General features: G+C 58.7%; 9 protein-coding genes and 1 non-coding gene across 10 annotated transcripts; 6 read left to right on the forward strand and 4 right to left on the reverse strand.

Moving 5' to 3' along the window:
* Positions 1-372: 372 nt before the first annotated feature.
* On the reverse strand, positions 373-2,556 carry BXZ73DRAFT_105770 (cytochrome P450; the record flags this gene model as incomplete). The annotated part of the gene is made up of 9 exons (XM_048016381.1): positions 373-451; positions 524-917; positions 985-1,174; positions 1,250-1,263; positions 1,332-1,562; positions 1,620-1,765; positions 1,838-2,029; positions 2,130-2,262; positions 2,373-2,556. The coding sequence occupies 9 exons, from the start codon at positions 2,554-2,556 to the stop codon at positions 373-375; spliced, it is 1,563 nt and encodes a 520-aa protein (XP_047873343.1).
* A 657-nt stretch (positions 2,557-3,213) lies between these two features.
* On the reverse strand, positions 3,214-4,816 carry BXZ73DRAFT_92472 (uncharacterized protein; the record flags this gene model as incomplete). The annotated part of the gene is made up of 7 exons (XM_048026368.1): positions 3,214-3,426; positions 3,481-3,556; positions 3,587-3,831; positions 3,889-4,056; positions 4,110-4,435; positions 4,485-4,551; positions 4,610-4,816. 7 exons carry the CDS (start codon positions 4,814-4,816, stop codon positions 3,214-3,216), a joined length of 1,302 nt encoding a protein of 433 aa, XP_047873344.1.
* A 142-nt stretch (positions 4,817-4,958) lies between these two features.
* On the forward strand, positions 4,959-5,029 carry BXZ73DRAFT_t179. Its single transcript has one exon. It is a non-coding gene; the product is annotated as a tRNA-Gly (tRNA).
* Positions 5,030-5,137: 108 nt separating this feature from the next.
* Positions 5,138-6,299, reverse strand: BXZ73DRAFT_53705 (uncharacterized protein; the record flags this gene model as incomplete). Its single annotated transcript, XM_048021053.1, has 2 exons — positions 5,138-5,825; positions 5,887-6,299. 2 exons carry the CDS (start codon positions 6,297-6,299, stop codon positions 5,138-5,140), a joined length of 1,101 nt encoding a protein of 366 aa, XP_047873345.1.
* A 2,011-nt stretch (positions 6,300-8,310) lies between these two features.
* On the forward strand, positions 8,311-8,641 carry BXZ73DRAFT_105772 (uncharacterized protein; the record flags this gene model as incomplete). The annotated part of the gene is made up of 2 exons (XM_048016382.1): positions 8,311-8,331; positions 8,360-8,641. 2 exons carry the CDS (start codon positions 8,311-8,313, stop codon positions 8,639-8,641), a joined length of 303 nt encoding a protein of 100 aa, XP_047873346.1.
* A 294-nt stretch (positions 8,642-8,935) lies between these two features.
* Positions 8,936-10,257, forward strand: BXZ73DRAFT_105773 (uncharacterized protein; the record flags this gene model as incomplete). The annotated part of the gene is made up of 8 exons (XM_048016383.1): positions 8,936-8,956; positions 9,030-9,139; positions 9,214-9,224; positions 9,281-9,447; positions 9,500-9,578; positions 9,640-9,738; positions 9,799-10,028; positions 10,087-10,257. 8 exons carry the CDS (start codon positions 8,936-8,938, stop codon positions 10,255-10,257), a joined length of 888 nt encoding a protein of 295 aa, XP_047873347.1.
* A 403-nt stretch (positions 10,258-10,660) lies between these two features.
* Positions 10,661-11,889, reverse strand: BXZ73DRAFT_105774 (uncharacterized protein; the record flags this gene model as incomplete). Its single annotated transcript, XM_048016384.1, has 7 exons — positions 10,661-10,819; positions 10,868-11,097; positions 11,155-11,247; positions 11,306-11,384; positions 11,439-11,582; positions 11,643-11,832; positions 11,885-11,889. 7 exons carry the CDS (start codon positions 11,887-11,889, stop codon positions 10,661-10,663), a joined length of 900 nt encoding a protein of 299 aa, XP_047873348.1.
* A 2,923-nt stretch (positions 11,890-14,812) lies between these two features.
* BXZ73DRAFT_53744 (NAD-P-binding protein) lies at positions 14,813-15,931 on the forward strand (the record flags this gene model as incomplete). The annotated part of the gene is made up of 6 exons (XM_048021063.1): positions 14,813-14,875; positions 14,934-15,072; positions 15,118-15,232; positions 15,288-15,330; positions 15,399-15,710; positions 15,788-15,931. 6 exons carry the CDS (start codon positions 14,813-14,815, stop codon positions 15,929-15,931), a joined length of 816 nt encoding a protein of 271 aa, XP_047873349.1.
* Positions 15,932-17,298: 1,367 nt separating this feature from the next.
* BXZ73DRAFT_81032 (DHH phosphoesterase) lies at positions 17,299-18,846 on the forward strand (the record flags this gene model as incomplete). Its single annotated transcript, XM_048023408.1, has 5 exons — positions 17,299-17,402; positions 17,452-18,044; positions 18,106-18,335; positions 18,392-18,634; positions 18,685-18,846. The coding sequence occupies 5 exons, from the start codon at positions 17,299-17,301 to the stop codon at positions 18,844-18,846; spliced, it is 1,332 nt and encodes a 443-aa protein (XP_047873350.1).
* Positions 18,847-19,330: 484 nt separating this feature from the next.
* On the forward strand, positions 19,331-20,385 carry BXZ73DRAFT_81033 (uncharacterized protein; the record flags this gene model as incomplete). The annotated part of the gene is made up of 2 exons (XM_048023409.1): positions 19,331-19,626; positions 19,689-20,385. The coding sequence occupies 2 exons, from the start codon at positions 19,331-19,333 to the stop codon at positions 20,383-20,385; spliced, it is 993 nt and encodes a 330-aa protein (XP_047873351.1).
* Positions 20,386-20,476: the final 91 nt, after the last annotated feature.

Here is a 20,476-nt window from a genome sequence, read left to right on the forward strand (position 1 = left end):
ACACGCGCCTCCGTCGTCCCCGCACGCGCACGCAACACGCACTAGGGGCGTTGTACCACCACCCAGTATCGTTACTATCGTCCGTAGTCCGTCGGCATGCGTCCCGTCTCGCTCCCGCACATCATCCATCCACACTATTACCATCATCCGTCGTCGTCGTCATCTATGGCCCATCGTCCTTGCATCCCCCTCGCTCCACTTACGATATCATCCGGACTCTCGTACTCGTACACTTGCATCCCAACCAGCGTTGGCGCTCTTAGCTATTTAGTCACGTCGCGCGTCAGGCGTTCTGCCCGCGCGCGACGCACACACTTGGTCTCACCGGTCTATAATGATCAAGGACGGATCTATCACTACATGGTGCGAGCCTCACTCCTCCAGGTGCGCGATCATCTCCGCGACCGCCTCCGAGCGCGGCGTGATCCTGCACTTGAACGGTTCCGGGCGGCTGGTGTGCCGTGCGGACAAGTCAGTGACCGATGGTGGGCGGGGGGCGCGAACCGGACGCGTGTAGACTCACATCGTCATCCCGGGAACAAAGGCGACCGGAGGGCACACCTCGCGCCCCGCGCGGTCGAGCCGCGGGCGGACGTCGAACGCGGCGACGACGTGTGCGATCGCGAGCCACGCGGTGCGGTCGACGAAGGCCTGCCCTGGACACACCCGCCGCCCGAAGCCGAAGACGAAGCTGCTCGGGAGGTCCGCAGCCGCTTTGGGGGAGGACTCAGAGTTGGTGGAGGAAGAGGAGGAGGAGGAGGAGGAGGTGTCGAGGAAGCGCTCGGGGCGGAACGCGTCAGGGTCGGGGAAGGAGGCGGGGTCGCGCGACATGCCCCAGATGTTGGTGAGGACCATGCAGCCGGCGGGGATGTCCCAGCCGCGGTAGGTGTCGTCGGAGGTGAGGTGGTGGGGGAACGCTGGGCGAGTGTGTTCGTTAGCTTCGGCGAGTGGCACTGTCGCTGGGAAGAGGAGGGAGGGACGCACAGAGGGCGATGCCGGGGCGCCAGCGGAGGAGCTCTTCGAGGACGGCGTTGAGGTACGGGGTGCGCTCCCGGTCGGACAGGTCAGGGAGGCGGTCGGGCCCGACGACGCGGTCGAGCTCTGCTTGGGCGGCGCGGAAGACGGTGGGGTTGTGGAGCATGGCGAGGAAGAAGGTGACGAGGGTGCCGTGGGTCTATGGGTACGCGCGCACGCGCGCGCGTTGGGATCAGCGCGAATGGGCGGGACGCGGGGATAGGAGTGGACGTACGGTTTCTGTCCCGGCTGGGTGAAGGGGAGATGGTCAGCGACGGGGAATGGGCGTCGGGGGACTAGGGGTCGAGGGGGCGCACCTCCGTAGATGCTGACCCCGACGCCGCAGATGTCCTCCTTCTGCTCGGGGGTGAGGTCCGCAGAGTGCGCCTCGAGGAGCGACGCGATGACGCAGGAGTGCAGGCCGCCGGACGCCATGTCCTCCTCGACCTGCTTGAGCGCCATCTCTTGCCACGCGATGAGGCTGTCGTGCGACACCTTCGCGGTGCGCTTGAACCCGGCGCCGGGGAACCAGCTCGGGATGTACTTCACTGAGAGCATGCCAGTTAGCGAGCGCGACGCGAGCCAAGAGAGAGGGAAAGGCTCACAGAACGGGAAGGAGTTGACGAGCAGCTGGCTGGGGCCCGTGTCGTTCGACGCGACCACCGTCTTCTCCCCGATCACGACGAGGTCGTCGCGCATCGACCGCGGCCGGCGCCCGTACACGATCTCGAACAGCGTAGCGACGATGTACCTCCAGGCGCTCTCCGTCAGCATCTATCCGAGGCCTTGGGGCTTTTGGGGGCGGTGGCGATCCGGAACTCACTTGTACAGATGCGCCGAAAAGTCCTCCGGGGACTCGAGGAGGTCGCGGACGAGGACGCGCCCGGCGCGGCGCATGAGCGGCGCGTACGAGTCGAGCGCCACGCGCGTGCCCATCGCGTCGTGGATCCACTTGCGCTGCCGCCTGAAGCGCTCGTCGTAGTGCATCGTCGGCGTGGTGTTCGTGAAACCGATCCTGTGTGCGTGCGGCAAGGCGTCACGCGTGCGTGAGCGAGCGCCAGCGTGGGCACGTGCTGAAACACCGGGGGACGGGGCGCAAGGCGAATGGGACGCACATCTCGTTCATGACGACCATCCGAGGCCGGTCGGAGTACTTCGCGCTCCGCTTGTCGAGCAGGTCGCGCGCGGCGGAGAGCGAGTTCAGGAGGAGGGTCGGCGTCCGGAAGAGCCGGAAGAAGATCACGTCGCCTGAACAGAGTGGGAGTTGTGTCAGACACGGTTTGCGACGCGGACATCATGCGGGGGGCGTGGGACTCGGCGAGAGGGGGCGGGGACGACCGCCATGGCAGGGGACTCACCAAACTGCTTTCGCCACGACCAGAACACGTACTCTGGAAAGGTGGCCGTCAGGTGATGGGCGCTGCCAATAAGAGGGAGCGCGCTGGGGCCTGGAGGAAGCTTGTATCGGGGAGAGGTGAGCCACCGCGAGAGAAGGAAGGTGGCAGTAGCGAGGGCAGCGAGGGCAACAGATATCCCGACCATTTTTGTTGTCTCTGCGGAGGGGGTGGGGACGAGACACGATGAGGGCATCAAAGCCGCGGCCTCCCCTTAAGTACGTCGCGGGTTACGCGCCCAGTGCCCATAACGGTTTACGACAAGCAATTCGAAGAACGCAATTTTCTGATACGCTCCAAGTAAGTGTCTTCCAAGCGTGAGGCTTCTCAGGTCGGTCATCGAAGTCCGGCAGGATGGCTCGTTTGCAAAGGCTGGACTCTGGGACACAACATCTCGGGGCAGGGGAAGGGGTTATTTGCGCTGTCAAGGGCGACATATGCAAAGCTTCGCTTCGCCCTCCACGGACTTTAGACAAGGCGCTTCATTTCAAATACTGCGGACATCAGATCAGGTGAAGATGACGGGAGTGAACACGGATGGTGGCCTAGTACTTAGGCAGAATACTCGAAAGGGTTGTGGCCTCGGAACGTCCCCGGAGACGGATATGTTGAAGTAATAAAACTGTTTTACATAAGCGCAGGCCGATAAAGATAACGCGGAACTATACTTGTCAGCGCACTTTGCCGCTCATTCGTGTTGACCTCCCATCCATGGGCGACATGGACTCGGGCGGCAAGCCTCAACGACAAACTGCACTCCCAGATCCGGGACTTGCATCCATTGACCCTGCACCCACAGATCCGATCAGGCAAGCACGGAGCGGACGTGAAGGGGGATCGTCACCGTGTAGCGCTCTTTGTTGATGCTCACCCTCCGGAGAGTACGGTTGCGGTCGAAGAAGACCTGCGCGGCTTCGAGAGTCGAGTTCTCCCGGCGCGTCTTGTGCTTGCCTAGGATGTCGATGTGGAGCGCGTGGAGACGAGGTAGGTTCTCGATGTACTCGGGAAGGAGTCGGCGCTGAAGGGAGATTCAGTCACGTATTGTCGCAGCAAGGACGTCCGAAAGACTCACCGCGACGTCCAGCGAGACGAGAACTGAGAGCTCTTCGAGCAGGACACAGGTAGAGCAGAGGCTCTTCAGCGCGCACCTACCGACAAAAAGGCGTCGGATCTTCAACACCTGGAGCGTGGCGGCGTGCCGTGCGCAGAGATGTTCTAGCAGAGGGCTGAAGGAGGGAGACGCTCCGCGCATTGCTGATGGTATCGGAAACTCCACATGCAGCTTTCTGAGCGGCCCATGGCGGATCACGCGGCGGACCCACTTGTAGAAGTATGCGGCCTCCGAGCGTGTGGAGGGACTGACGCATTGAACAGTGAGGTCTCGGAAGTGCGGGAGATAGGGTGCGCGATAAGGGCGCATTTGCTGCCAGGAGCAGCAGACCTCAGTCGTCGTCATGGAGATAATTGCCCGCAGACGTACCAGGTAGTAAAAGAAGGTTAAGCTGGTCAAGTTCGGAAGACCCTCCAGGATCTCGAAGACGTCGTCGTGGGTAAGAGAGTATGACAGTCCGAAAGAGAACGCAGCAATATCCGTCATGTGGGGGACAAACGAGCGTAGCACGCCTGGGGTAATAGACCCGCAGTTGCCCTAAAACATGATCAATGCCAGATAATGCGGGGACGATAGCAGGAAGAACTTACGGTGAGACTTAATGTTCTCAAAGTGGGCTTGAGGTCTCGCAACAACTCTGGTAAAAGTTGCAAAATAACGCGTTTCGGAGTTTCGATTGTGAGGCTTTTCAGATTGCGAAGCTGCGAGAGTGTTTGTGCGTTGAGCTCGGAGCCACACGCGGGGTCGCATGTGAAGCTTTCGAGATAGGGGAGCTGAAGAAGGAGCGGCAAAGCGTCATCGAAGAGATGATCCTGTTGGGTGCGTGGGGTAAACACGACGGTGCGGAGGTTCGGCCAGCATTCCACCGCTGCTTTCAATCGCGAGGAAAATTGATTCAGCCGCTGGGTATACAGATCTGAGTATGCGTTAGACAAGGAGAGCAAGCGAAGTTGTTTCAATCTTACTGCATATCTCCAACCGCTGAACCAGGGTTGCATTGTGAGGAAGTCTGGCTGCCGCAAAGTAGCCTTCCTGAGGTCGCGAAAGAAGCGATCAACTCACAGGACTAAACAAGCGAGACCGCACTCACCGATAGTGGATCCCGCCTGCTCAGACTGAGAGGGGTGTGAACGGCAGAATATGTCACGCAACGGTATAGAAACGGTGTCGCGGCGTTGTGGAGTGCCCGGTTTACCAACGAGCATTGATAAAGCGTTGAATAATTTGCTCCGTAGTCGTAGTCGTTGAATAAACATCCCATGATGGGTATAATCACATCGTAAGGGAGCCCTGGCATACGAGAAGCCGATGATGGCATGTGACGAGGGATTGAGGCAGGAGAGAAAGGGCAGCGAAGTTCGAACGTTGACGCGGCCTCTTGGTTGAAAAACATCGTGCAACAACTGTATATATTATATAACGCTGTTTCCTTGTTGTCAGCATTAATGGGGTAGTGGTAACCTGGGTCGTTGCCATCGACCCGCCGGGGGTTCGATTCCCCCTTAATGCATATCCAATCCCCTGTTGATTGTTTTTGACCACCCGCTCAATCCTGGCTGTGCCAATCAACCTCTTGTGCTCACAACCTCGCAGAAGACTTCGACCATCCTCGTGCATATTACATAGTACACGACTCACAACTCGATAACCCTCCATCACATGGCTCAGGAAGCCCAAACATCCCTGGAATCCTGTTCCAGAGCGTGACACGCACCCTCTCCGTCTGCGCCCGCACATTTACCGCGCACTCTCTGCAGAGGGCAGTCACTGGCAGATTCTGGCGGCGCGTCATCAGATAGACGTCGTACTCCTTCGTCAGCGAGAAGAGCATCCGGCCCGTGAGCTCGCACGCCGGCTCCTGGCAGCACCCGTTGCCCCCGTACACTTCCGCGTGCAGCGCCGCCGCCGCCTCTCGCAGCGCACGCGCGCCCGCGGCGTACACCCGCTCGTCCTCCACCGAGAGCCGCTCGACTCGGCCGTCCGCGCGGCGCCACTCGACCGAGGCGCGCGGGCCGGCGCCCTCGGGACACCCGACCAGGGCGCAGGCGTAGAACGCGAGCGGGAGGACGGACGGGGTGTCGGTGAGGCGCGCGATCTGGATTGCGGCGACGGCGCACTCGTCGCCGGGGACGTCGAGGGCGGCGCTGTGCGAAAAGTCGTGGTAGGCCCCGAAGGCGGTCGTGTAGAACGCGGTGAGGTGCCGCAGCGCGGCGTCGAGGGCGGGGCGCACGTCGAAGCGGTGGGCGAGCCGGGCGACGGCGACGGCTTCTTCGAAGGGGATGCAGGAGCCGCGGTGCGCGGCGTTCCTGGACGCGCGGGGGGCACGGGTAAGTGGCGCAGCGAGGAGGGAGGGACGCGGGGACGTACAGCACGTGGGGCGGAGGTTGGAGCATCGCGTGCAGGAAGAAGCGGAGGTCCGTCGCGTGCTCGTCGACGGCCCACACGGGGAGCGGGTCGAACGAGCACGCAACTTCGGTCGCGTCTTCGAGTTCGACCCCATCCTGGACTTCGGCGGCGATGGACTTGGCGAGGGTAGGCGAGCGGGAGGCGAGGAGGTGCCTGTCGATGCGGAACAGGACGCGGACTCCCTGGTTCTGGCTGAGGACGTACATGTCGCCGTCCGGGGCCCACACCTCTTCGTCGGCCGTGCACTCCACTTGAGCGGGAAAAGTTCCAGCTCCATGAGGAGAGCCTTGCGCCACGCTGCCGCGGAGGGTGGAGTGCCTGCTCGAATCTGTGGAGGAGGCACGTGAGTAACTACCGTTTGTCTGTGGCGACATCGGACGGTGGTTGCTGTCCGACGGGGTGCTGAACCGTGTGGGAGTTGTGGGCTTGCACGAGATGTCGTTATCCAGAGTCTGGGCAACGTGAGGACGGGTCTTCCAGGCTGTCGTAGGATGCATGAGCAAACGACGCCACCGGGTGGTTGATGAACGGTAGAAAGACGTACGGATGAGTGGCGGGCTTCCGGAGGTTTTTGAGGTCATGTAGCCAGTATCGCTTGGTCCGTCCGGATCTAACTCCGGGATGGCGCTACCGAAAAGTCGCGCAGCAGCGACCAAGGGAGGAACTGATCCGGAGGGTTGGTAAGTGGCTTCTGGGACCGACATAGTAAGATGGAATAAGAGAGCGAAAAGACGGATCGGGACTGAGAGTATATATGTGCGTCTGACAATTGTTATGCCATTGCGGTGGTACAAGATGTTGCACTTGCCTTGTCCATTAAAAAGGCTGCGCACTTTATGGCCTTGGTGTAGAAAAATCTAGATCACATCGTGCACGTACCCACAATGAGAGGAAAGCGAAGACTTTGCGCATATCGGAGATCTGTCGACGTCACAAAGGGGCTACGTAGATACGCAGAGCCGTTTACAAGACTGGTGGATCTATGCTCACCGTGGCCGCAAATCCAGACAGAATGCCACTCGCCACGTTTGTCCACGTTTCCTTGGGAACCACTTATCATCTTTGTCCGAGGGCCCGTTGTCCTCTAGGAAAGCCGCTTCGCGGACGAGATGGAAGTGGACCAAAGTTGCGCAAAAGGCTGTTGTACAGATTGCCTTGTGGCTTTAGCAAAGAAGAGGACGAACCGAATGGTATATCATATGGAGCTTTGAAAAGACATATATCGCCGAGGCGATCCTCGCGCCACAGTAGCAAACGGTTGTGGCTCATGGGTTCGTGCATGCTGCTGCGACAAGCTTTCTCGTTCTGTTGAGCAGGACTTCTCGAGGCCCATGGTACGACAAACAAGGAACAGGTGTGTTGTGGTGGCGCCGGGATGCAGGTTTCGACGCCTACGCGCATTCCTCGATCCGAGCGTGGTGGAGATGCGGTGCGGTCGGGATGCTACACTGGGTTGAACTCGGAGGACGAGGAGGCGGACGGGTGCCAGTTGGCGAGACGCGCCGGGGTACTACTAGGGCGCGGAGGAGTCGGGTGATTACGAGGAGAGTGTCGTCCCGGCACGCGAGGCATCGAACCCGCCGGAGATGGGGGGTAAAATATGAAAGGTGCATTGGAAAAGGGGGTGTCGCCCTACGAGCAAGTGGGGCGAGCAGATGTTGACCATGTTTCGTGGAAGTGCCCAGGACGATGGAGAACGACAGGAGCAAGCGACATGAAAGACCGGATGTGAGAGGAGGAAGCTGCAGCGTCGCGTCCGACAATCCCAAGGTCATAAAATTTTGGCGCTAGCCGGCCACGCACGGCCCGATAAATACTGACGTAATCCTCAGGCCCTGGCGCCATGGCTGTTTGCGACTTCCCTGCCCTAATCGTTCCCTTTCCTTTCTCCGTCACACGCACCCGACTGAATATCTGGACGAACGGACGTTTTGCATCTCAACCATATGGCGCCCGCCACACGCACGATCAAGCACCGAAGGTGAGCCGTTCATGGGCGTATGGAGACGGAGTCTGCGCTTGCGAGACGTGGATAAGGTCGAGAAACACACACGATGGAGGCTATTTTGGCTAAGAGGACTATGGTAAGCGATGCGCATACATCCGCGCCTTCGGAAGCTCTCTCGAGTTGCGCGCGCCCTGTTCCAAGTCATGGCTCCGACTCGGCGCCGGTCGGCCGTCGCGGGCCGGTCTTTCGCTGTAGAGTCACGCACGCGCCGTTCTCGTAGACTTCCACGACCATATTATGAGAACTCGCCACAAAGCTATCTTGAAGTCACACTTGACGACCACGGGCGCCGTTGATGACGTTCGCGACATCTTGCGCGAGCTGATACCCATGGGATGAGTACCATTCTCTCCACACGCCTTTCCCCTGCGTCTGAAATGTCCCCCGTCTTCTTCAGAGTATACCACGGCGCGGAGCATACCCAAGCACTACCCACGCACCCTTGGCGCCTTCCTGCCCACCACGTCGCCGCCGCTCGCGCCCGGTACCTGCATCGACGCCGTCAACCTCGCGCGCCTCGCTCACCCCACCGAGCTCCTCCCCTGCGCGCTCTACCGCTGCGCGAGCCTCGACCCGCGCATGCTCGTCGGGGGCGTGCGCGTGCGGGCGGGCTTCGCCGACGCGGGCCTCGTGAACTGCGTCGCGGCGCGGACGCCGCTCGCACAGGTGCGCACCGCGGCGATCGTCGCGATAGCGGACTGCACGTAGGGATCATGCAAGGGCGTGGTCGCACGGATGTAAGCACCGCATGACGATGGACACTCCGGCCTCCACGCCGCCGCCGTCGTTCTTCGGGAATCGGGAACTCTTCTTGTCCGGACTCCTGTACTCCGCGCAGGCGGCAGAACTGGCCTTTTGCAGTGCACGTCATTTTCACCATTCTTATCTAATGGCTCCGACCCCGTCGGAACTTTATCCCACTCGCAGTACTTAATTATGTGGACCTCCTACCAGACATTCCCGCTCTTCCCTAGCTCTTCCCTCAAACAACGGATCTTCGCCATGCCCTTAGACGCCTACGCCGTGAGCATCTTCTGAAGAGTCGGCAAGTACCGTCCTCTGTACGCCTGCTCACACTGTCTGTCTCGGTATCCAGCTCGAGGTTGTGCAATCCCAGCAGATCGTGTTGATTATCGGACTTTTCCTTCAAGGAATCTTCTTCAGCCCGTTCCTTGTCAATTATCTGAAAAGCGTCTGGCTCCTCTCGTGCAGCTATCAATACATTGGACTGAAATGGCGAAACACCACTCTGCTGCTATCCAATACTGCCATGTTTATAGCAGCTTGCGTGGTGAGTGCCTTTTGTCGTTAATAAACAAGGGTCCTCATTTCTGCAGCATCTGGCAGTGTCGGTGCTCTTCGCGCTGCACGTAAACGTGGGCAATGCACTCCAGCTGTACAGATCGGATCCCGAAGATGGCATCGATCCTTTCAGTGACTCCACCGCGGACACATACACGATGATACAGTTCTTGACATACTTCGTTCAAGTAATCATAGGCGATGCTTTCATGGTAAGAGTATCATACACTCCTCATTGTGCCAGTATCTCAGAGTGCTCGTCAGTTGTATCGTTTGTATGTCGTGTGGGAGAAGCGCTGGAAAGCTGTCACTGCTTCTACTCTCATTTTTGTGGGAAATACTCGTATGCTTCGTGCCATCGGTGCGACATACAAGTGTGTTGAATTCTGCCTCTTATTTCGCAGTGGCTGTCATTGTCGTCATAGGGCTTATTCCTCGAGGGGCCAAGTTTGTCGGCCTGTACTTCTTCCCTCTGTCCTTTATCTTTAACGCAATCACCACCGGTGCGCCGTTTCAAACGGGGTCTATTTTTCAACTGCTAAACGTATTGTACTTCTTTCCAGGTCTCATCACGTATCGATTATTATCTGCGACAGGTGGCCGGTTCATACACGCCCACTTCTCTCGGCGTTCTCGTGTCTCCGTGAACGCAATTCGCTACCGTCGCGCTTTCACCATCATAATCGAATCTGCCGCGATATACTCCTTCGCCTCACTTGGCCCCTTCATCTCCTTTTTCACCAGCCCAAACACCGGCTACCAAGTCATCGCATGCGTCATGTCCCCGATAATTGTGAGCACCCGCCACGCCCGCTTTTCGTCTATCGACAATCTGACTCCAAAGTAATCAGGGCTTGACGTTTTCGCTCATCGTTGTCCGTATGGCGGAAGGGTTCGTGGAGAAAACCTCCACGTATCACGAAGAGATGCGTTCTCCTATCGCCTTGCGGACGTACGGTGGCACTAGCGACGCCGAGGACGGGTTACCTCCCGTGAATTCGAAAATTTCCGGTTCGCAATGAAAGGCGTGTCCGTTTACGCGAGGTAGGTTCACCGGTGCGCGCCACCAGCGCTCATGTTCTCTTCCGTCGTTTTCGCACTGCGAGCTTACACAAATGATGTCAGTCCTACATGTACAAGCGTCCGTGCACCATTACTCGCGGTCGCGGGGATCGCATGCGTTGTGTCACCGCAATATCTCGTCTCGCCCGTATCGGTTATGTGTCCTCGTCATGTATATACATAAACGCGCTCTCGCGGAGCGCGATACGAATCCTACTCATTGCCTCACCTGCCCGTGTGCGCTTTCTTTGTCCGTTCGTCCCTCTCTCGAAGTATCGCTGTAGGAGTTCTCATGAAGAGCGCCCTACGAAAACGCTTGAGTGACATATTAAACGATTGCTGGGGACAATCCAACGAGTCGCGTCACGGAAACTTCACGGCACGCACCGTTTCCAGAGAGTCAAGCGTGGACGCGAAGGTCGTGAACTGAGGCTCGCTCTCCGCCGTCGCGGAAGTACTGGACGCCGAAGCATCCACGCTCCCCCGCGCGACGTGGACGACGACCAGCGAGAACACGAAACCCTGCACGCCGTCAGGATCGCGTGAGGCGAGGAAGGGCGTGGCACTCACGATGAGCGGCGACATCGCGGTCATGCACGCTAGGTACCCGAGCTTCGGGCTCACGAAGCGCGTGATCAGGAGCGTGACCGACGCGAGCGTGAATATCCCTGCAGACTCGACGATCGCCTCGAAGACGCGACGGTGGCGCGCGGCGTTGAAGCACGCGCGCTCGCGCAAGCTCCAGCTTGGGTGCACGATCGCGACAGCGTCGTGCAGCAGGATGCGGCCCGCGATGAGCACTGGGGAAAGGTAAAGGCGTTAGTGAGAGAAGGGCAAGGGTGAGAGGGTTAGCTTACATGAAGTAACAACATTGGTGAAAAACGAAAATATGTAGAAGATCGCCGCCGCGCTTGGGAAGGTTCCCAAACCAGCGATCACGTAGCTGACAACTATGATACATAGAGAGACCATCAGATGAGAGTGGTGAGAACTGAGGACAGTGCGCACCGCCATTTGCGAAGAACATTATTGCAGGAACAAATGTGATCTTCCATCTCTGTCCCCACACGACATGAAGCCGATACAACTAGAACACAGGCTTTGTTGATAACGACGCAGTCCCAAAAACGGTTGTACATACCATGAACCCATCGCCAATTAAACCTTGAGTGACATACAGCAAGTATTGGGCTGTTGTGATGCTCCGCAATTTGGGAACGTCAGGGTCTTTTGTGGCAACCAAAGCGGTGTACAGGGATATGAAATAGACACTAAATCCCATGTGCTATAATGTTAATTAGCATAAGCTTACAACGTTGACGCGATTCTTTTCGAGTGCACTTACGACAATGGACAGCATGAGCATCAGCGTGCTCGCAATGAACAAGATCCGGTTCCGTCTTCTTACGTGCGGCAGCTGGTCTCCTCTAAACAACAGCCATGTGCCGACTCCATAGGTCGCGACGAAGATGCTGAAGAATGCGCCCTCGAGCAACAGACCTACAGCCAGTGCTTCAAACTCGGACCCGATGAGTCTGCGTGAAAGCGTCAGCGATGAGCGTAGATTGAAGGAACACAAACGCTTACCCCATGATTGTGGGTTGTCCCTGGGTTATGCCGGCTTCCAAGGAAGAGCGTATCATCGTTTGAGGTGGATGAAAGAATAACGAATAGCAGATCGTGAGCGGTGAGCGGTCGATGCGGAACGTTCCCTTCATAAACAGCCCGACGCGGGGGCGGTGCAGACCGATAGCTACGGCTCGCCAGCCTCCGGTGATATTCGCGCCTAGTAGAGTCGCATGTTTCTAGGCGGGCCGATACGTCGGGAATATGACTTGCATGATTCATGCGCTGTATGAGACTCGTAAGCATACGCAGTATCTCAGGGGAAGTGATATGGTTTGCTACACCCAGACGTACCGTGAGAGAGAACGAAATTTGGTCATGACTCGAACCCAGAGTACAAGGGGTTGAACCGACGGCCAGATAGGATTTCTGATGGAGGGGATGCTCGAGAGTGCCCTGGTAAACAGTGAGCACAGCAGTTGAAACGACCACGCACCTGTAATAAAGTTACGTAGCGGAAAGAAACATGACCCATTGGTGGCGGTGACATTTCAAACCGAAGCGTATCCAGATGCATTCCGTCAGTTGCGAGCGCACATGGCCATCGGGGACGCTCAGAAGCTGTGTAGTTTCGCTGCGCGCCGTTGTCCGTGCTTCGGAACCCTGCGTTACGTCCGTCCTCACCGGAACTCCCCAACAACGCGATATCGTTGTGGTAAAAAAAGTTATGGAGAGCAAGTGCGCACGATAATCTCGAGATCCGCGTCGGTCCCCTATATCCAGTTACACAAGCCCTGCAGATCAACAGAACATCCTTAACGCAAAGCGCCCCCTGGCAGACAGGTAGGTTTGATCGCTCACCTCAAGGACGCGGTATCTCTGACAACTCCCAAAAACGCGCGAACAGGATCCCGAGATCCAGCCCGGTCTTGCTATACGCATCTCGACCCGGTCTCAATTCGCGTGCTCCTGGTACACCCGATACTCCCGGGCCCCGCACGGGTGCCATGAGTCTTGCCAGCACCGAGCAGCCCCCACCTCGAGTGTTCCGGCTGCCGAAAAACGAGCGTGGTGTCTCCCAGGCTCGCGATAATTTTGACGAAGGACTTGTAGACGGAGTCGTTGAGCCCCGCGAGCTCGCGCTTCGACGCCGGTACCGGGCTCGGGGTCCCTCGTGCGAAGCCCCATGCGCGCGGAGGCGGAAGACGGGGCACCCGCGAACGACCGTCACGCCGAAGCAGGGGTCGAAGGGCTTGAGACGGAACGTACGCGCTGGCGGTGGTGCTGCTCGTCCGCGGTATAGATTAGCTGGGGATGAGCTGACGAAGTCAAGCAGGCACTGCGCAAATGCCAGCCAGCCACGTGGTGAACACGTGGCTGAGTCCCACGCTCACCTGGGACACTTCGGAGGCGCTCAAAGACGCTGCGACCGCTGGCTTTTGCTGCATCCTTACTCCCCTCAACTACTTGCACCAATCAACACAAAAGGTCGCTTCTATTTCAACAGTTCGAATGTCAGGAACTGACAGTGCTGTTCTATTCCCTCGGCCAGCGTAAAGCCCCCGCACTCGGAATCACATCACTCGAACTGTCAAGTAGTACTTCAAGACCACGGACGACATTTCCCAGTGGCTCAGTCTACGTAGACGCGCACGACGGAGAAAGCCGAGGTGCGCGTTGCGTAGAACTTACCGCTTTCGAGTCAGAATCGTTTTCAAGCAGTCCTAACACATGTGCGTGAGATCCTCTGGCTTCATCCGACGTACTCGTTGACGTTGGCATCTGATTGAGAACGTGATGAACTTGCACGCCCGCGGTGCCGATTGCGGCGATGCGCTTCTCGGATGAGAATTGCGTGACCCACTTCGTCGCCGACATTCAGACCTTCTTGACTCCTGACTCCCGCAGTGATGGAACCACAGCGCACTGGATCCGTTTGAACAGCATCCGATCCGGGCGCCGCGGTACTCGCTGTCAGTAAACTTTACAAAGAAACGGTTCGAGTGCGCCGTGGAGAGCAGAATGTCATCACTGGCGTCGATGTCTGGGCAATCGCTTACATAAGTACAGGCGCCTTATTTATTAATCAGCAAGTCAGATCTATCGCGCCCAACCCGGAGTCTCATTTGTCCTCCGACCTCGAACAACGCCAACAGGAAGGCCTGCGGGGACCACAGCGACACCGCGGCACGGACAGGGATCTGGTATGACTGTTCGCTTCAAGTTGCGATTGGGAAAAGCAACCCAAAACCTGCAGCAGCCTGCTAGCACCACGAACTCGTAAGTGTGGGGAGGTGTGTAGCAATCGGACTCTATTCTCCGATGCCAGGCTGTGATATTTCTTCTGACAGTGAGTTTTTCCATTTGACGCCTTACTCATCTCCCTCGGCACTCAAAACAACGTCATTCGGTGTAGACTAAGTATGGCAGCAATATGGGAGATCATCAGCGCCCACCACGTGTGCCTGCCTTCAGGTTGCCAACGGCGCACTCCAGGAGATCTTGGAAAACAGTGAGTCCTTTTATCATACGTAAGAGCCGTCGTGAAGCTGATCGTCTTCTTCCGGCGGCCAGCAGCGACCGCACGTATACCCAAACTTTCCCAGGTCTTAACTCCCGAAGCCGAAGGTCAGTACAAAGCAGACGGCTTCTAACTGTGCATTAGAGTTGACGATGTCAATTTCATCTCGCACAATTGAAGAATCCGCATTCCCCAAGACGCCGATCTTCCCTCTTCCCTCAGGGCTCAAAGTGTCGACGCGATCAGATGAGCCGGGCTTCCTTTCTGCGCAGCTTCTCTGATTTACGTGGACACGCTGAGCAGACCAAGCGCCTGCTCTTCTGGCGGGAACCTTACTGGCGGAAGCGTATATAGGGTGAACAAAAATGAGACGGGATGCCACCGCTCGTCTGCTCCCACTCAACCGCTCCCATCTCTCCCAGCTCACCATGGTGTCCTACGCAATCGTCGGTGCGTCTCGGGGGATAGGGCTCGAGTATGTCCGCCAGCTTGTGAGAAGGTCGCCCTCTGCTTCGAGTCGCTCATTCCTGACTTCCAACTCCGTCCTAGGCGGCTCGCCCAGACGCCGTCGTCTTCCCGGTCGTCCGGAACGCGGCGAATTCCCGGTATCTCCAGGAGGCCGTCGCAGGGCTTTCGAACGTGCACATCCTCGAAGCGGAAGTGACGGACTATCCATCCCTTCAGGCGAGTTACTGTAGTCGCGTGAGTCTCGTGAAGCTGCATTGACTTCGAGGTCCACAGCGCGCGGCGAGCGCGATCTCAGAGAAGAACGGCGGGGCATTGGACTGCCTGATCTACAGCGCGTGCCTGACCGAGCAAAGCGTCATGATCAAAGCATTTGCATCCTAGTGAGTCACACGCACAGCTCCCCTGCCCCCATATCAGCTGATCCCTCTCTGTCAGCGATGGCAACATGGACCTACTCGACGATGAGTTCATCAGCGCGGTATGACCCCGCTTCCGTGCCCTCCGCGCGCGCGCCGCTGACGCATCCACACTCCCGCTTACGCACAGTACAAGGTGAACGCGCTCGGCTTCATCCACGCCGTGCAGGCCCTCCTCCCGCTCCTCCGCGCCTCAACCTCCGCGAGCGGCAAGCGGATCGTCGCGCTCGGGAGCGCGGCCGCGGACCCGCACTTCATCTGGAACACGAAGGGCGCCGGCGCGGTCGCGTACTCGATGACCAAGGCCGCGCAGCTGCTCGCGCAGACCAAGTGGGCGCTCGAGCTCGCGGGCGACGGCTTCATCGTGGTCTCGCTCAGCCCGGGCGTGGTGGACACCGCGGACACGTTCGAGGGAGAGGGTGAGTGGGCTGCGGGGCGCGGAGTTTGGCGAGAGGACGGTGCTGACTGGAGTGCGCAGCGCGGGAGCCGCTGAAGCAGTGGTTCGCGTGGACGGGGCAGAACAACGTGGACTCGGGGTACGCGGACCTGAAGACGCAGAAGCTCGACGAGGGTGTGGCGTTGCAGATCAAGGTCATCGACGGGCTCTCTGCGAAGGACAACGGGAAGTTCTTGGCGCACACGGGTGAGGATTACAAGTTCTGAGAGAGAGACGGCGACACGGAAAGGCATCCTGGTCGAACGTGTAAACTGCAGCAGACTTATGTACGAATGTCTCATCGGTGCGCTTTCCTTTGGCGGTGTCTTCGAAGCATTGGGTAAGTGCTGGCCGTTGTTGAAATAAGTAAGTACACGCACTTGGTGTGCGGAGCAAGTATTAATGCACGGGCCGTCTCCGGCCCGATACCCATGTGGGAAAATCCAGTCGTCTGGCCTCGCTCCACCACACGCCAGGAATATCAAAGTTTCTGCTCGTGCGATATGTATGAGTAAACCTCACGAGAAATGTAATGTTTTTGGTAGCGTTCTGAGCCCTTCAGAATGACACATTTCGCGTGCATTGAAACTTTATGTGCCTTGACCTATTCTCGAGTCCTCAAAATGAAACATTCCCGCGCGTGCAGAATGATTTCTCACACATAGAGTTCTGGCGGCCCGGGAACTCAAAGTTTCCCGGTGTGCGAAATCATCTGCCAAATTTGACGTTTCTCTCATCATTTTGTCGGCCTCGCAACGATATATTTGGTGTGTTGTTCCGGCGGTCCTGAAATGTTATGTTTTGGACCTGCGCGCCCGCTCATCGCCCGCTCATCGCCCACTTGTCGCCCGCGCGTCGCCCGCTCGTCACCCACACATTGTTGCGCGCAATAAGCAGGGCGCAAGGAAATAAGGGAGGTGGACGGCCTGCGGGCGACGAGCGGGCGACAAGTGGGCGATGAGCGGGCGATGAGCGGGCGCGCAGGTCCAAAACATAACATTTCAGGACCGCCGGAACAACACACCAAATATATCGTTGCGAGGCCGACAAAATGATGAGAGAAACGTCAAATTTGGCAGATGATTTCGCACACCGGGAAACTTTGAGTTCCCGGGCCGCCAGAACTCTATGTGTGAGAAATTATTCTGCACGCGCGGGAATGTTTCATTTTGAGGACTCGAGAATAGGTCAAGGCACATAAAGTTTCAATGCACGCGACATGTGTCATTCTGAAGGGCTCAGAACGCTACCAAAAACATTACATTTCTCGTAAGGTTTACTCATACATATCGCACGAGCAGAAATTTTGATATTCCCGGCGTGCCAGTGCATGATGGCTTTTCTCCCTCGCTTTTGCTCTCTCTCCTGCCCTCATCAGCTTGCCGATTTTCCTCCCATTCACCATCCACACACATTCTCAAACCCAGAGCTGCATTTGCGGTGCTCTCCAATCCGATCATCCTCCGAAATCCACGGTATGATGGAGCCTCGTCATAGGCCATGATGTCCAGCGGGAGTCTTCACCGCATATACCCCCTCGCATACGACAAGAGATCCGTCTTTCGAGTGTTCTCTGGCGACTGCCGCGACAAAGATGCCCACGTCTCAAAAGCCTTCATCTCTGCCTCCGAATGACACCCGCCCCTGGCCGGCTCCTGGTGTGCAGATGGACAACGCCCGCGTATTCCTCACAGAATGGTATGTCTTCCCCTCGAGCGAAATCTCCCTGCTCCTCATCCTTCCTCAGTGCGCGCTCTCGCGCCCGCACGCTCCTCCTCCCCGACAAAGACGCCGACGGGCTCTGCAGCGCCCTCATCGTCCACCACACCCTCATCCAACTCGGCGCCGCCCCCGCCTCGCTCGCCGTTCATTTCCCCGCCAAAGGCTCGAACATCCACGCGGCCGCCTCCCGCGCCGCGATCGCCGCCTCCCGCGCGCGCTTCGTGATCGCCACCGACCAGGGCAGCCGCGGCGGGCCCGCTATCGCACCGGACCCCGCAGTGCGCACGCTCGTGCTCGACCACCACTGGAGCGAGGGGTTTCCCGACGGCGCAGTGGTATGCTCGAGCGCGGCGTGCCCCCCGGTCGCGACGAGCGCGACGCTCGCGTTCGAGGTCTGCCAGCCACTCCTGGACGATACTCGGAGGATGGGGCAGGGGAACGCTGCCGCGATGGACGTGAGGGTGGTGCAGGAGCGGCTTGAGTGGTTGTGCGCGATAGGCACGATGGGCGACCTCGGGACCAGCTTCAAGTGGACGCCGCCGTTCCCGGACGTGCGCGAGTGCCTGCGGCGGTGGACGAAGAAGACGCTCGGTGAGGCGGTCGCGCTGGTCAACGCGCGTGAGTCTTCCGCTTTCTCTCTGCCCTCCTCGTGCGGACGCGGCGGCTGAGCTATGGACAGCACGCAGGAGCGCGGAGTACGACGTCGAGACCGCGTGGCGCGCGCTGCTCCACTGCACCTCGCCGAAGGACCTCGTCTCGCCTCGGACGGGCGGGGACGTGGTGCGGCTGTTCGAGGCGCGTGAGGCGGTGGCGGCGGAGACGGCGCGCTGTTCCCGCAGCCCACCCGCGTTCTCGGGAGACGGCCGCGTCGCGCTCGTGCGCGTATCGAGCGGGGCGCAGATACACCCGGTACGCACCTGCCGCCCTGTTCATCTCGATGCGCAGACCAACGTCAACTCTTGCAGCTCATCGCGACGCGGTGGGCCGGCTCGCTCAAGGGCCCACGGTTAGAGATCGTCATGTGTGCCAACGACGGCTACACCCCCGGCATGACGAACTTCTCCTGTCGGATCGCGAAGAACCGCAGAGGAGGCGGGGGTGCCGACAACCCTGAGGTCGACATCATCGGCGCATTGAAGGAGTACGCCGCGCGCGTCCCAGGACTGCGCGAAGCGATGGGCGACAACTTTGCGCGGGGGCACAAGGAGGTGAGCGTCCTGTCCCCTCGCTGGACGCGTGGTCTGATCAAACGAACGAGGCGAGCGGTGGGATCGTGCGTACCGAGCAGTTTGAAAAGCTGTGGGACGTCATGGCGGGTGCGGAGCGCGAAGGAGACGAGCCGGCGCGGAAGAAGCGGAAGGGGACAAAGGGGCAGCCGGTGCAGAAGAACACGTTGGAGGGCTGGCTGAAGGCGGTGTAGTGAGTGTGTGTTCTCTGTACTTGCGAATATATCACCCCATCGCTCCGTTCTCGTTGAGATCGCGCATGTGCCTTCAGCTCGCACCGCAACGGTCAGTTTTGCTTTCACTCGAACCGCCTACTGACGCTGAGCTTTCTCTGCGTAGTTTCTAATGCTCCTCTTTCTTCGCGGCAAGGTCTTTGCGCATCCTAGCGAGGAGTTGGGTGACACGATGTCACCTCCGTGACATGCTCGTCTCACCGTTGACCAACCGCGCCGTGACGTCATCCCACCGTGACAGGACGACTCCGCGCTGCGGCATGTCTCGCCAAACTTGGCTTATACTCTCACCACCGCTCATCTCCTCTTCCGATTGCCTACTTAACGGAGCCTGCACACACCTGGCGTTGGCGGTGGGCCGTGACTGGGCGCGTTTTTCACACGCAACTCTTCGTCGCACTTCCACCATCCCCCCTCTCCCTATCCCGCTTGTCAACACGTCCCCATGTCGAACTCTGAAACTCGCAAACGTCCTCGGTTATCTGACGATGCGGAGGACGGGGAAGCAGGAAGAGTGAAAAACGACGAGTTCTGGTATGAGGACGGGAGCATCACCCTGGTAGCAGAAGGCGTCGAGTTCCGAGTCTACAAAGGGGTCCTCGCCAATGCGTCCCCCATCTTCAAAGATATGTTCACCCTCCCTGAGATTCCCTCATCTCCCGACGCTACCAATACTGTCGTACTCCAAGACTCCGCGGACGACGTTCGGCGGATGCTCCGGTTGGTGCTCCCAAGAGACTGGTGCGTGGTCGTAGTGCAGGGGTCAGGATCTGCGACGATGCTGAATGTCCTCGTTGATCTAGCGTACACATCGCTGGACCGTTGGAGATGTGGGACATTAGTGCCGGAATACGCCTGGGCCACAAATACGATATAAGGACGCTCGTCGACCACCTCACCAAGCGCCTCGGCGAGTACTACACTTCTTCCTGGACCGCCTGGCGCTCGCCCTCGAGGGAGAAAGTGCCGAGCAGCTTCAAGGGCACCGCGGCCATCGCCGTGATCAACATCGCGAGACTCACGGGCGCAAACTGGCTCCTTCCCGCGGCGTTCCTGGAGTGCTGCCTCCTCCTTCCGCGGGAGCTCCTCGCGGGGTTCAAGCGAGGGGACGGCACGATGGAGCGTCTCTCGACCGAAGACCTCGCGACGTGCCTCGAGGCGACCCCAAACCTCTTGGAAACGCACGCCATAGCGGTCGGCCGTCTCTCCGCAGAAAACGACGCCTGCCCGAACGAGTGCGGCGCCCCGCTGCGCGAGCTCCACGAAGAGCCGGTTCACTTTATCACACACGCGCTCGATCACCCTGACATCACGCAGACAATGATTGGCTTCTATTCCGCGGCCTCGGAGAACCTCTGCTCGGAGTGTGCGGAGAGGCTGCAGGAGATGGACCTCAAGATACGTCAGGCGTCGTTCATGTTGTTGCCCCAGGTCTTCGGACTCGCTGTTGACGGGTGGGGATCGGAGACGGGGAAGGGCGAGCAACTTGTGGACGGCTGATTGTGTACTACGACTGCCGCCGTCTGTCGCAGGCTGGCGCCAATGTGCGTTACACACTTTGTCCTCCCTGCAGACGATTTAATTCCGGCGC

This window comes from Epithele typhae (genome assembly GCF_022376455.1).
Source record: "Epithele typhae strain CBS 203.58 chromosome Unknown BXZ73scaffold_71, whole genome shotgun sequence".
NCBI lineage: Eukaryota > Fungi > Basidiomycota > Agaricomycetes > Polyporales > Epitheliaceae > Epithele > Epithele typhae.